The sequence below is a fragment of the Penicillium verrucosum genome, assembly GCF_028828655.1.
Source record: "Penicillium verrucosum strain IBT 35672 chromosome Unknown utg000004l_segment0_segment0, whole genome shotgun sequence".
Lineage (NCBI taxonomy): Eukaryota > Fungi > Ascomycota > Eurotiomycetes > Eurotiales > Aspergillaceae > Penicillium > Penicillium verrucosum.
Genome location: NW_026643213.1, coordinates 2800433 through 2813120, shown reverse-complemented (window position 1 = coordinate 2813120; position 12688 = coordinate 2800433). Strand labels below are relative to the sequence as shown.

The window sequence follows — 12688 nt, the reverse complement described above, 5'->3', positions numbered from 1 at the left end:
ATATATCAATTCTATAATTCCATAATTTCATAATTCCCTGAAGATCAGCCAAGAAGTTCCCAAGGCTATACTTTTTTTTTTTCTAAAATAAAATCAAAATCAAAAGATCAGAAACCGGAAAGGGATTCTATACAACGTACTCCGTAACTAGAACACGGCAGTCAAGGCAGTCAGGGCAATGGAGTCCTTTGGAACGGACCTACCAGCGGTCTCAATCGGACATGTTCGACTCCATAATTCGAACTAAAAGAAATCTATAAGAATAGATCGGCCCAGGATATTGGGCTCGGACGATTCATCATACAGTCTGCATCAGGGGGGTGGCGGTTAGTTCCTCTAGGGGTACCGGAAACACTGTGATCCACTGCGGATCTGGCCAGGTTAGACCCATATACAAGAAAAGAAAAAAAAAACTTCGATGCCTAGGGGGAGTTGTCAAAGTTAAGGGCTTGGGACTCTGCCAAGAACATGTAGAGATAGATCATTGGGGCGTAGTGCCTGTTTTTTTGGCCATTTCTCTGCACAATCGATATAACCTGGAACCTGGTGAGGGTAAAACGAGTACAAGGCTGATTGACAATCTATAACTGGATTGTGTCAGTTCAACATCATTTCATTTTAAATCAGAGACCTGTTACTCAGATGATGAAATCTCAAAACCCGAATTCCACTCGGCCCGACGGTGATTTCCTTTTTGTTTCACGCCGAAGTCTTCCGATAGGGTACGGAGGATATACCTAGGAGGTATAGGAGGTATAGAAAAGTCTAAACCGGGAATTCCAATGCGCGTCCAACGTGCCTGAACACCAAATGCCAAGAACCGATGATCTACACATCGTTGACGGACCGCTGCCAAGCTTTAGTTCGGTGGCTGTGAAGGGCTATGAAGAGTGCAGAGTGTAGAAGAGGGAAGAGATGAAGATTGAACACGAGGAATCACTAGGTAACACCATTGCGTGTATGCACCACATAGATATGTTGAACGATTTGAATATCCATGTATGCAGAGTACATTAACTAGTTAGTTATGTACACGTAGTGGTGAAGATCAAGGAGAGAAGTTGGAAAGTTGACCCTACGAAGTTGTGGAGTTCGGAACGTTGACGTACTCGGAATTTCTTGGCATTTTCTTTCCCCCTGACCTTCTTTTTCTCTTTTCTCTCTTCTCTTTTCTCTTATCTTCACACAGCCTCGTCAAAACAACGCTATTGACACCATTCCCGCCAAGAATCCAATTCTGATATGGACCTTTGTCGATCAGTCGATCATCTCAAGGGATTCTTAGGATTGTCATTGGTGAATTAGTTGGCTTATCTTTTCGCCAAGATGCCCAGCCTTGCCCTGAGGATTATGTGATGAAACTCATGAAACTCATGAAACGATATCATCCGAAATCCACTTTTATCGGGTCTGGCTCTTATGGAGTGGAGTTATCGGTTTATGGAGTCGAGTCGATGGAGTTCTCAGTTTATGGATTTCTATCGATTTTATCGATTCTATGGAGTCTATGGAGTCTGAGTCTATGGATTCATCAACTTGGGATCCCACTGATCACCCCGGAGCCTTACATACACAACCATGGATGGACAATATAAAAATCACTTCATTCAAAAGAAAAGAGAAAGGAAAAAAAAAAAAAAAAAAAAAAAAAGAAGCCAAGATCATGCAGAACAAAAAGGAAGATAATGCAATGCACCTCGAAAATATCAAATTCAAATTATGCAGAAAATGCAAAAATGCAACAAAACGCCAGAAGCCTTCGAAACATGGAAACAATCTTCAGGGCAGCAACGCATGAAATCATCTCTCTCAAATTTATGCAGAAACCCACAAACACACCAAAAATTCTGGGCAACTCCCATCCCAGACCCAATCACATTTCACCATCCACTCACATCATGCGGTAGACAAGATCAGAGGCCAGCTCCGTCGTCAAATCCAACAAGGCACGGAGACTCTTAGGGGATGTGGTAGTAGAAGTCTCAATTCGTTCCGTCTTGGTATCCACCGGCCGCAAAGAAGGTGTCGCCGAGGCCGAATCCTCCGTCGAATGATATCGTGCCAATTCCTTCACGTTGCACGCCGCATAGTGAACCACCAGTCGTCGTAGCTGGTTCTCCCGAAGCTGTGTCGCGGACGTCGGCGAGATCGGTTCTAGTCGGGCCGTCTTGGTGTAGGCGTAGTGTACCAGCTCCAACACCATCCGCGCCTTGGTGGCTGCCAAGCCGTCTAGAATTTGGGACTCGCTCAGATCGGCGGTCTCGAAGTCCGTCGATGACAGTCGGAGTAGGTCGCGGTGCAGCTTTCGGAGACAGAGCTGGGCCAGAGCCGGGATTAAGTACCGTGTGGCGAAGACATAGACCTTTGCGTGGAAAGTGATGTAGGGGAGTTCGCTGCTGGGCGTCTCGACCGGGGTGGGTTTGGAGGTTGTTGGCTCGTCGTATTGTAGGGAGATAAACTCGTCCCATAGGTTGAGGCCCGGCTCGCAGGGTGAGGTGGCCTGCTGATTGGCAAATGACATGTCGAGCATTGGTCGTTGGCGCTGTGCCTGGATAATGCTGGTGCCTTCACTTCGGTCCTGAGTCCAAGAATCTTCCATCGGTCCTTCCGGGGCAGGTGGTTGTTCTTCTACAGTCGCGGGCGCAGGCTCTTGGGATGCAGGTGCTGCTTCAACTTCAGGTGCAGGTGCAGGTTCTTCAGTTGGCTGTTCCCACTTCTCAGTCGGTTCTGGTCCTGGTTCTGGTGCAGGCTCTGCCGTAGCCCATTCTTCAACGGGCTCTGCTGCTGGCTCTGGGACAGGCTCGGCGGCATCTTCTGGAGGTGGTGTCGATGGCGGCGTAAGGCTGACAGGTTCGGCTGGTGCGGGAAGTTCCTCTTCGACAGCCTCTACTTGCTTTTTGCCCTTCTTCCCTTTCTTTGCCTTCTTCTTGTTTCCCTTGGGTTCTTCTGCTTCCTGTGTCGCAGGTTCTTCGGTCGGAACCGCCCATTCATCGCCGGGAGACACTGCCTCGACTGGTGGCTCTGGGGCAGTCTCCGCTTCGTGGTATGTCTCTGACTCCGGCTCCGGCTCCGGCTCGGTTACCTTGACGGGAGCTGACTCGACCTCAGGCTCTGGCGCAAAGGTTGGAGTAACCGGTTCCTTGGCCTCGATGGGCGCAGGCGCAGGCTCAGACACGGGCTGAGGCACTGGCGGCTCGGGCTCAGGCGCAGACTGGTACGCTGCTTGTCCCCGATGTCGAAACTGCGGAGGCGGCGACGGAGCCGGGGGTGGCACAGTCGACGACATTGAACCAGTCCGGTAATTCCCTCTCCAGGTGGCGGTACTCGGCGAGCTCTCGACTACCCCAACCTTGTGTTCTTCCTGGACCTCCCGCTCGGGACGAGGGACGTTATAATCACCGGTATATGCATACTCGCAGAATGCGACGAATGTTTCAACATCATCCTCTTCCAGAACGGCGATTCGGTGTTTTGATTCCCTGGTCGGACCGTTCATAAGATTATGGAGTGGTTTGGAGACATGTTCGGCGAGTCCCGACTGGATTGTCAGCTTCGTATGTCGTGGGCCGACAAGGAAGGTGAATGGCGGTGAATGGATGATACTGAAGATGTTGAATTAGCGGTCTGCTCACGGTGTGTATACTCGAAGTCATACAATGTTGTATAGACTTGAGTCACACTGAGATGGGCTTACCTGCTAAAATTGGGAGACTCCATGGACAATTGACCTCCTACAGAAGGGATGAAATGAAATTAATCTACGTTCTAACATGCAGGATAGTCCTCATTAAATATTTTTTACCTCCAATTCCCAAGGTGCAGGAAGCCTTCTTGGGCAAAGGTAGTAGTCTGCAACGTGTGCAGCTGTGATGGGGGAAGCATTTCCAGGACCCATTATACTAACGCTAGACCTGATGACTCTATAAGGATATGCGAAATGGATATGCGAAATGGGGCCAAAAGAGATTTTGATGTTGTCGTGGTCTGCTCGCCCTACACTATTCTGTCGATGTCTGGTTTGTTAAACCACCCCAATACCAATAACCACCCACCACCTGTTCATTTGAACCATTTGAATAAAATGCCGCTCTCACCGAGAACAAAAAACAACAACGCAGAAGAACTATAGAGAGCAGCCATACAGAACAGCTAGTCATACTTGGTGTCCTGAACTGTCCAATTGTCGGGTGACGTTGGCGTCAGCAGGTTTGTGCCCAATCCCCAGCCTCGAGAGAACCCAATCTGTGGCCTCACTGGTTGGTTTGTTCCTGAGAGCTCCATTTGGGATTTGAAGCTTCACTTATTTTTGATTTATTTTTGATTTTATTTTATTTTCATTTAATTTGTCTTGGATGTTTGCGAGATTAGCGGTCAATGGTGACAACGATGCCCTAACAAGGTACCTGATTTATACCGAGGTTGGATATTAGCAACAACACATTCTACAGAATATATTTATGGATACATAAGGCCTACGACAGGTTGAATATATTCCTGGCCCCTCTTTTCCTATAAACAAGCTTAATCGACTGTCCTATTGGGAAAAAAAGCACCAAATCCACGACTATAATTGGCACCTTTAGTATACATATATATCACGAATCAGATCCTTCATACATCCAATATTCTCTAGAATGTCATATGTAAAAGAGTAGAGTAGTCTATCTAAATAGTATATCCAAAACAAAACATCCAATAATATACAAAAATAAAACCAATCAACTACTATGCATCAACCGAATCTCCGTATTCCCAGGCTCCCACTCCCTCAACCCTTCCCCAACACTATACCAAAACCGTAATCGAATACATTCCTTCCTCGCAGCCTCCAAATCTCCCTTCTCAAAAGCCTCCCCAAGTCTCTCCACACACTCAACAACCCTCCCATCATTATCCTTCTTAAGCGCATTGATCTGCACCTCCGCATCAGCAGAAGCCCCGACCTCTTCAATAGTCTCCTGCACCTCCATAACTTCCATCAGCGTCTCCGAATCAAGCGCATGCTTAGTCGACGCGTCTTCCGCCGTCACGTCAATCCCATGCCATTCCCGTAGAATGTACTGTGCTCGCTGCAGCGGGTCCAGAAGTGTCCGGTACGCTTCGTTGATCCGCGCCGAGAGACCCTCGGCAAGTTGCTTCTCCGCTCCATTGGGGTATTTGTCTGGGTGGACCAGGCCCTGCAATTGGAGGAATTCGCGGCGGAGATCGCTGGTGGAGATTGCGAATGTCGAACCTGGTGGTGGGCCGGCTGGTACGGTTTGAGGGAAGATCGTGTAGTGGTTGGTGATGTCCGGTGCACCGGCGAGGGTGGGTTCCCTTGATTCTGTTGGTGTAGTGGTTCCTGTTGAGGCAGAGCGGCGCTGTGTCATGGGTGTCTGGGTTATGAGAGATCGACGTGTTGGGAGGGTTGTGAGTCCTCGTGCTGGCTGGCGATATCGGCAGAGCATGCATGCATCTTGGCTTGAGTTTGATAGCGAGTTGGTTGGTCGTGAGAGTGGCCGTGGGGTTGCTGTGCGACAGAGATGCTGTGCAATTCTCTGTGGACGGAAAGCCATGACTATGTAGTATGTTTATGGTCAAGGTCCAGAGAAGAGCAATCAGTTCGAAGTTGACAAAAAGCCCTCGACATACCGCTTTACGTCATCCCCGCATTTGCCACGTGACCACTAACTATACAGGAACGGACTACGAGGATATCAACCTGGATACTTGACACATCTTACATATATGTATTCAGCGAATTACACCTTGTTCTTTGAATTGTATCCCATTTCCAATTAAGAGGCACAAGACAGATAGTTGAAGAGCCAACGTATAAACGTGAATCATTCAATCCCCCAAAGCTTCACAGTACGATCGTGACCGCAGCTAGCAATCCACTTCGCATCGTCACTGATATCCGTGCTGAGAACGTTGCCCGAGTGGCCGCTCAGCGACTTCACGAGGGACCAGTCATCCGCACTAAAAATGTTGACACTCTTATCAAATCCACTGCTCACAAAGAATGTGCCGGATTTCTTGGGCGAGGGCGCCTCCGCTGCTTTATCGGCCGCTGGTGGAGCGCCATCAATTTCCATCCCGCCATCCGTGGAAGGCAAGAATGACGCAGACTCTACACCCTTATACCAGCGGAGATCGGATACCACGCTCTTATGCGCACCAATTCCACCCGTCTCCTTCATCTGTCGCAAGTCCCAGCATTTGACCCAGCCATCACCGGAACCAGATAGTACCCGGTGACCATCAACGCCCCAGTCCATACCGTAGATCTCGCGAATGTGGCCGTCGAGAATCATCACGTTGCGTCCTGTCCGCAGATCCCAGATACGTCCGATGCTGTCGAATCCACCACTAGCCACAAGAGAGCCATCGTTGTTGAACGCCACTGTATAGACCTCTCGCGAATGGCCTTCTTGTAGGAGAAGCTCGGTTGCCGTTTCAACATCCCATAGCCGCCATGAGCTGTCGAAGGATGCCGATGCTGCATATCGCCCCGAAGGGTGGAACTCGGTACGGCATACACGGCCCGAGTGACCAGTTAACGTAGCCAGCGGCTTTTCTTGGTCAAGTGCCCAGAGGTTGAGATTTCCTTCGCCACCCCCAGAGATCAAATTGACAGTTGAGGGTGAGACATTCGAGCTGGGGAGAGTGGCACCGGGGAACCACGACAAACCACCCACTCGATCCGTATGCGCCTTGAAACTCGCTTTTTCTTCCAGATTGGGTACGCTGAGCAATTTAATCCCACCGGTCCAGTTTCCAGCAGCGATTGTCTGTCCATCCGGCGCGAATCGACAAATGCTAACCGGACGATCGCCAGCAATCTGAGACCCGTAAAGATCAAATCCTTGTAGCTTCTCCTTGACGGCTTTGCGATGCTTGACATGCGTCCGAAGTGTAATTGTTGATTCGTCCTTAAGCCGGGCCACACGAGCCTTCGCGCGTGGTAAAGAATAGCGCGCAATATCTTTCCGCGCCTCGAGTAAATTGTTCCCGCCCTCTGTGAAGAATTCTTCTTGTTGTTCCCCTTCCTCCTCGGCTTCTTCCATTTCTATCTCGCCTCCGCCTTGTTTCTCCGCCATGTCGGTCAACAGTTCACGCAGACGATCGCGTCGCTCTGATGGTCCTTCGCCGAATAGCGTAATGGGTTCCCCGAGCTCTCGTAGTCGTTCGCGCACTCGTGTGTCATCTGTTGGAACCACCATCGCTGCTGCTCTCCGTTTCCGTTCGAATTGCGATAGAATGGCGGAGGCCCGCTCGGTTGGGATCCCCCTGCGGTAGTGGGCATATCATAGTCTTGGTCCGTAGCTATAACTTTATTAGTAGGCTTCAAATAAAAGCTGTTTGAGAACGACGTACGAAGATCGGCATAGCTGATGCCCCCCATGTCTGTGTCTTCCGTCTCCTCGACATAAGCTTGTCGCGCCGGATGCATCGTCTTGGGTAACTTAGAAGCTTGTGCTTCTCCAGTAGCTCAAAAAGCAGATTAATAAAGATTCACGCTTGGGTAAAAGAAAAGAATTGGGGGTATCTCGTGGGGAAGAGAAAAAGGTTGGCGGGAGAGAAGATGTTGCGGGCGGCAGAATAATTGATAGACTTTGGCGGTAACGCGTTGAAGAGCATACAGAGTGCAGGTCTGATTGAATTGTATAAATTTGTAGATTTGAATTCCAACTAATTGTGAGAACGGTATTTGAACTCATTCTCTCTCTCTATATATATAGTCTTCCTAGACCAAGTCCAACCCCATACAACTTAACAATTTCTGCCTGAGAAATCTGGTATCCACGAAAAAATCAATGACGCCAGGCGGTCGGACGATAAGGGCGGGTACTTGTCTTATCCGTTGAGATTCACTCAGCTCCTGGATTTTTTTGGGGCTTTTAGGGCTTTGGGGCTTTTGAATTCTTTCTTTATATCTCTTATTTCCTCTCTTCTTGTTCCTCTCACTCTCAAATAGGAGGCCCCATACTCCACCGAGGGAACTCATATATACCCCCCAAACCTGAGATGATCCCGCCAAGTGTTTCCTGTAGAGCCTGCAGTTCCGCCTGCAGTAGCCTACAAGCCATCGCTCGAGATGGCGTCTATTCAATCTCCACCAATCCGAGCACATATACACCCTCCCTGTTCAAATCCCAACATGTTCGCTTGTCCTCCCATGTTGCAAGAATCAGACCAGACACCCGTCCAAGCCTGTATGTAACCCGCCAACCCTCCCGCCGGGCCTTCCACACAACCCCAACAACCAACTTCGAAAAGCCCTCGCCCTTAAACCTCTCCTACCGCGTCGCCGTCTCCTCCTCCGGAAAAGGCCGCCGCTTCCACCCCATCAAAAATGCATACAACTTCGACCCAACAGCAGACGCCCTAGGTGTCTCAAGGGACAAGAACTCCGTCAGCCGTCGTCGTAACCGCCCAGACTCAGGCGAAGATGCCTTCTTCGTAACCCGCATCGGAAACCGCATCTCAGACCACCAAGATACAAACGCCGAAGCGGTCGCCTTCGGCGTCGCAGACGGTGTAGGAGGCTGGACGGAATCCCGCGTCGATCCGGCAGACTTCTCCCATGGATTGTGCAATTACATGGCGCATACCGCACAGACCTGGCATGAGCCTGCCGAGCGCTTGCGCTCGAAATACCTCATACAGACTGGGTACGATCAGGTCGTGGCGGATCCGAACATCCGCGCGGGTGGGAGTACGGCATCTGTTGGCGTCGCGCTGCCGGATGGTCGGGTTGAATTGGCCAATTTGGGTGATTCGGGCTCGGTGTTGTTGAGGAGGGCGGCGGTGCATCATTACTCGGTTCCCCAGACGCATGGTTTCAATACCCCATACCAGCTTAGTGTGATCCCGCCGCGTATGCGCGCCCAGGCTTCTGTCTTTGGTGGGGCGTTTTTGGAGGATTTCCCCCGTGATGCGTCGGTCACAAATGTGCAGATGCAGCATGGAGATGTGCTCGTTATTGCCACCGATGGCGTTTTTGATAATCTCAATAATCAGGATATCCTCAAGCTCATCACGAGCCGTATGGTGATGACTGGCGCCTGGACGGCTACGGAATCTGGCGTTGGGGTCTCCGAGAACTTGCGTGCGCTGGCTGCGCCAGGTGGATTGGCTGGTGCTCTTCCCACTCCGTCGGGCTCGCCGCTTTCCAAGGACCCGGCTAATACTGAGTCTGGACCTGAGGATGGAGTCACGCTGCAGTCTGTTCTTGCGGCCACAATCGCTGGCGAGGCGAAAATTGCTAGTGTCGACTATCGCCGCGATGGGCCCTTTGCTAAGGAAGCTCAGCGCTACCATCCCGGTGACTATTACCGCGGTGGAAAAGTTGATGATATCTGCGTTGTGGTCGTCATCGCTGTCGAAGATAGCATCACTGCGAGTGAGACATGAGTGATTTGGACCGGCGTCATACTGTATTTTCTTTTTTTTTTTTTTCATTTGGGTTCGAGGAGCATGATGTATATAACTGCATCCATATATCCATATATATATATATATATAGAAGGCGTGGGGATTTTTGATTTTTTGCAAAGAGCTGGGCATATAAGCATTTTATGCTTCCCCCGTCGATACGTTGACTACATTCAAATAGACATTTTATAGAGATAACCCCAATTGCATGGAATTCAGCTTTCCACGGAGTCTTTACGTTCTACGATCTACTATTTACTGATTTAATGAACAGCCATTATGGATCCTTGTATTCAAGAGCTCACTCAATACATGTAACTAGTGAAGAAGACATAGCCTCTCCATTACGTACCCCTGGAGACCTTTCTGTTCATTTTCATGTCATAGAACAACATTCCCTCCGATACTCTGGGCCCAATTTTGGTACACAATGGGCTCGACATCGAAAGAGATCATTGGCGTGCAACCTCTGGGAAAAGATCCAGAGCCAGGTAACTCCCATGCTCCATGGCTAGGACACAAGCCAATGTGTAGAAGCCAATTCAGAAAGAAAAAAAGAACAATCACATTTTCAATTGATTCAAAGAAGCCTTGCTGGTTGGTCCAGCCCCGTATCCCAGTATTGCATTGGCAGGTGACAAAAAAGATAAAAAAAGGAAACAAACCGGCAGAACCGCGTAGATTGAAACAGAGACAAAGAAGAGAACATGAATGGAAGCGCAAATGGAAAAGAGTAAGAAAACAGACATCGCAAAGTCGTGATTCTTAGACCACTTAAGCAGTAGTCTCGACGGACTTCTCCTCGGTGGGCTCCTGGGTGGGCTCCTCGGTGGGCTCCTCAACTGCCTTCTCCTCCGGCTTTTCTTCCTTCTCCAGCTCGGGGGCCTTCTCATCCGCGTCGGGCATTGGAGAATCAACATCCTTAGTCGACTTGGACTCAGCCTCCTTCTCCTCCTCTGTCTCCAACTTGGGGGTTTCAACGCTATCCTCCTCCTTAGATCCGTTAACAGCAGTCTTCTCATCCTTGTCAGCAGAACCGGGAGTGTCCGCGTCCAGGATATTCTTCCAGCTAGACAAGATGCTCATGGCACGGTGGCGGAAGTTAAACTCCTCGTCCCGGGGAATGGAGTTAAGCTTGACAATCATCTTGAGGACCTTGTTAATCTTGGTTGAACGGATGATCGACACCTCCAAGTCGGAGTGTTTCTCCAACTTGTCAAAGTAGCTGGCCATACTGGCCATTTCATCTTCCTTGGGGGGTTGGTCACGGGAGATGAAACCTTTCTGAAGCTTGTGACGGAGGAACAGAACTGTAATGTACAATAAGTCATCGGGATCATCGGGGAAGACGGGGGATTGCGTACTCTCTTTCTCCTTCTTCTTTCTCAACTCCTCTGGGTCAATGGGCTTCTCGGATTCCTTGGCATCGGCACTGTCTCCTTCATCGCTGGCAGGAAGAACTACCTTGACCTTCTTGGCAGGTGCCTTCTTGGTCTTGGAAGGAGTCTTCTTTCCGGTGTCCTCGGCGGGAGCCTTGGGGGTGGTCAACTTGAGTTTGGTGTTGGACTTGGGGGTCTTAGCAGGCTATAATATTGTGAGATGAGCGAGATCAAAATCACAATGATCCTGCAACACATACCTTTTCCGCTTCAGCATCGGTCTCAACATCCTTCTTGCGCTTCTTGGAAGGAGCCTTGGATTTCTTGGAGTCATCCGCATCCTCCATTTCAACATCGGTCTCAGCACCCTTGCTCTTGCGCTTACCCTTCTTGGCCTCCTTTGCGGCCTTAGCAGCTGCCTTCTCTGCTTCCTGAGCTTCAAACTCAGCCTCTTCCTGATCAATAGCTTCCTGGTGCTCGTTCAGGAGCTTCTTGAAGTACTGAAGGCTGTGGCCCTCGGATGCGACCTTGTAGGCATTGATGAGTGATTTGCTTTTATTCTTCTCGGAGATGCCTTTGCACTCGGCAGGGTCGAGGGGGGTCAAGTTGGTGTTGGGAACCCAGGCACTGTCAAAAAATTGTTAGTAGCAAGTTCGCGTCTAGCGTAGAGGCTGCGCGGATGTTTGACTCACAATTCATTGGTGTCGAAGAACATGACGGGGAAGGTACGCTCATGGGCGCGTCGGCCATCGTCACCATACTCGCCTTTGTAGGATCCATCCTTCTGCATGGCGGTAACGGGACGAGTTTCAAGTAAGCTGGGAGGCAGGATTCCCTCGTCACAGATGATAGCAGGCCAGGGCGCATAACTGCGAAGGCGGGCAAGATAGATTTGGCCGGGCTTAGCGTCCAGGTGGGTGATGCGACTCTGAGACTTCTTGCGGCTCAGCTTCTGAGTGGCACCGGTGGAGGTGCGACGGTTCTTGGAGGACTTCTTTGCTGAGGCAGGGGTTCCGTTGGCCTCCGCGGGCGCAGCAGCCTCTGCATCGGCTGGTGCAGCTTCGGCAGCTTCGTCATCGGCCTTGGCCTCAGGAACTTCATCAGAGGTAGTAGGCTTATCAGCCTCAGCCTCAGCCTCAGCGTCCGCCTTCTTCTCGGTCGCGGCTTCGGTCTCTGGAAGAAACAGCGGGTTAGTGTCGCACAGAAACAGGATGTCCCGACAGGGGGGCAGCGCTAAGAAATAGAGGCGCAAAACGATTGCTTGGTATCAATCAGTCGATGCTTACCGGCAGGCTTGTCTTCCGACACAGTCACATCCTCAGACTTCTTCTCGGAGTCAGTGGGCTGCTCAATAGCGCGCTCGGGCTGGTCACCCTCGACGGGCGTAGGCACAGGGGTATCATCAGCCATGGTGGCAAGCTGTGATGAGATGAGTGGAAAATCAGTAGGCGATTGGTAGATTTGAAGCTGGGGTAGGTGGTGGGAGGGAGCTTCCAGGGGAGGTGTAGGAGAGATGTGGAGAAGAGAAAGAGAGTCGCGAAAGGCGCGGGAACTTCAAGACGCGTCTGAGAACGGAAGACCCCCAATGACGCCACAACTTTCAAGTCACCACACAACAAGTAAAGCGATGAATTGGAGATGATGGGGATGATGGGGATGATGGTTTGGTTTTGTTTTTTCCAGGTCTCAACAGCCTGTTGCACAATACACAGAGTATGATAGGGGGTTTCGAGATATCGATATCTCTGAATAACTACATACCTCTTTGATATCGATAGACAATAGGTGCGTCACAATGGGAGGATGTATTGGAGATGTCAATATGAAGGATTGAGAACTTCTGATAGGTGTGAAGAGGGCAGAAGGCAGAGGGCAGAGGACAGAGGAAG

General features: G+C 50.2%; 5 protein-coding genes across 5 annotated transcripts; 1 reads left to right on the top strand and 4 right to left on the bottom strand.

The window, feature by feature from the left end:
* Nucleotides 1-1891: 1891 nt before the first annotated feature.
* On the bottom strand, nt 1892-3717 carry N7516_010408 (uncharacterized protein; the record flags this gene model as incomplete). Its single annotated transcript, XM_057223127.1, has 2 exons — nt 1892-3602; nt 3695-3717. 2 exons carry the CDS (start codon nt 3715-3717, stop codon nt 1892-1894), a joined length of 1734 nt encoding a protein of 577 aa, XP_057070348.1.
* A 1001-nt stretch (nt 3718-4718) lies between these two features.
* Nucleotides 4719-5369, bottom strand: N7516_010407 (J-type chaperone JAC1; the record flags this gene model as incomplete). Its single annotated transcript, XM_057223126.1, has 1 exon — nt 4719-5369. The coding sequence occupies one exon, from the start codon at nt 5367-5369 to the stop codon at nt 4719-4721; it is 651 nt and encodes a 216-aa protein (XP_057070347.1).
* Nucleotides 5370-5825: 456 nt separating this feature from the next.
* N7516_010406 (putative pre-mRNA splicing factor) lies at nt 5826-7435 on the bottom strand (the record flags this gene model as incomplete). The annotated part of the gene is made up of 2 exons (XM_057223125.1): nt 5826-7272; nt 7356-7435. 2 exons carry the CDS (start codon nt 7433-7435, stop codon nt 5826-5828), a joined length of 1527 nt encoding a protein of 508 aa, XP_057070346.1.
* Nucleotides 7436-8010: 575 nt separating this feature from the next.
* ppmA (type 2C protein phosphatase PTC7) lies at nt 8011-9399 on the top strand (the record flags this gene model as incomplete). Its single annotated transcript, XM_057223124.1, has 1 exon — nt 8011-9399. The coding sequence occupies one exon, from the start codon at nt 8011-8013 to the stop codon at nt 9397-9399; it is 1389 nt and encodes a 462-aa protein (XP_057070345.1).
* Nucleotides 9400-10194: 795 nt separating this feature from the next.
* N7516_010404 (uncharacterized protein) lies at nt 10195-12209 on the bottom strand (the record flags this gene model as incomplete). The annotated part of the gene is made up of 5 exons (XM_057223123.1): nt 10195-10730; nt 10785-11004; nt 11060-11426; nt 11492-11972; nt 12086-12209. The coding sequence occupies 5 exons, from the start codon at nt 12207-12209 to the stop codon at nt 10195-10197; spliced, it is 1728 nt and encodes a 575-aa protein (XP_057070344.1).
* Nucleotides 12210-12688: the final 479 nt, after the last annotated feature.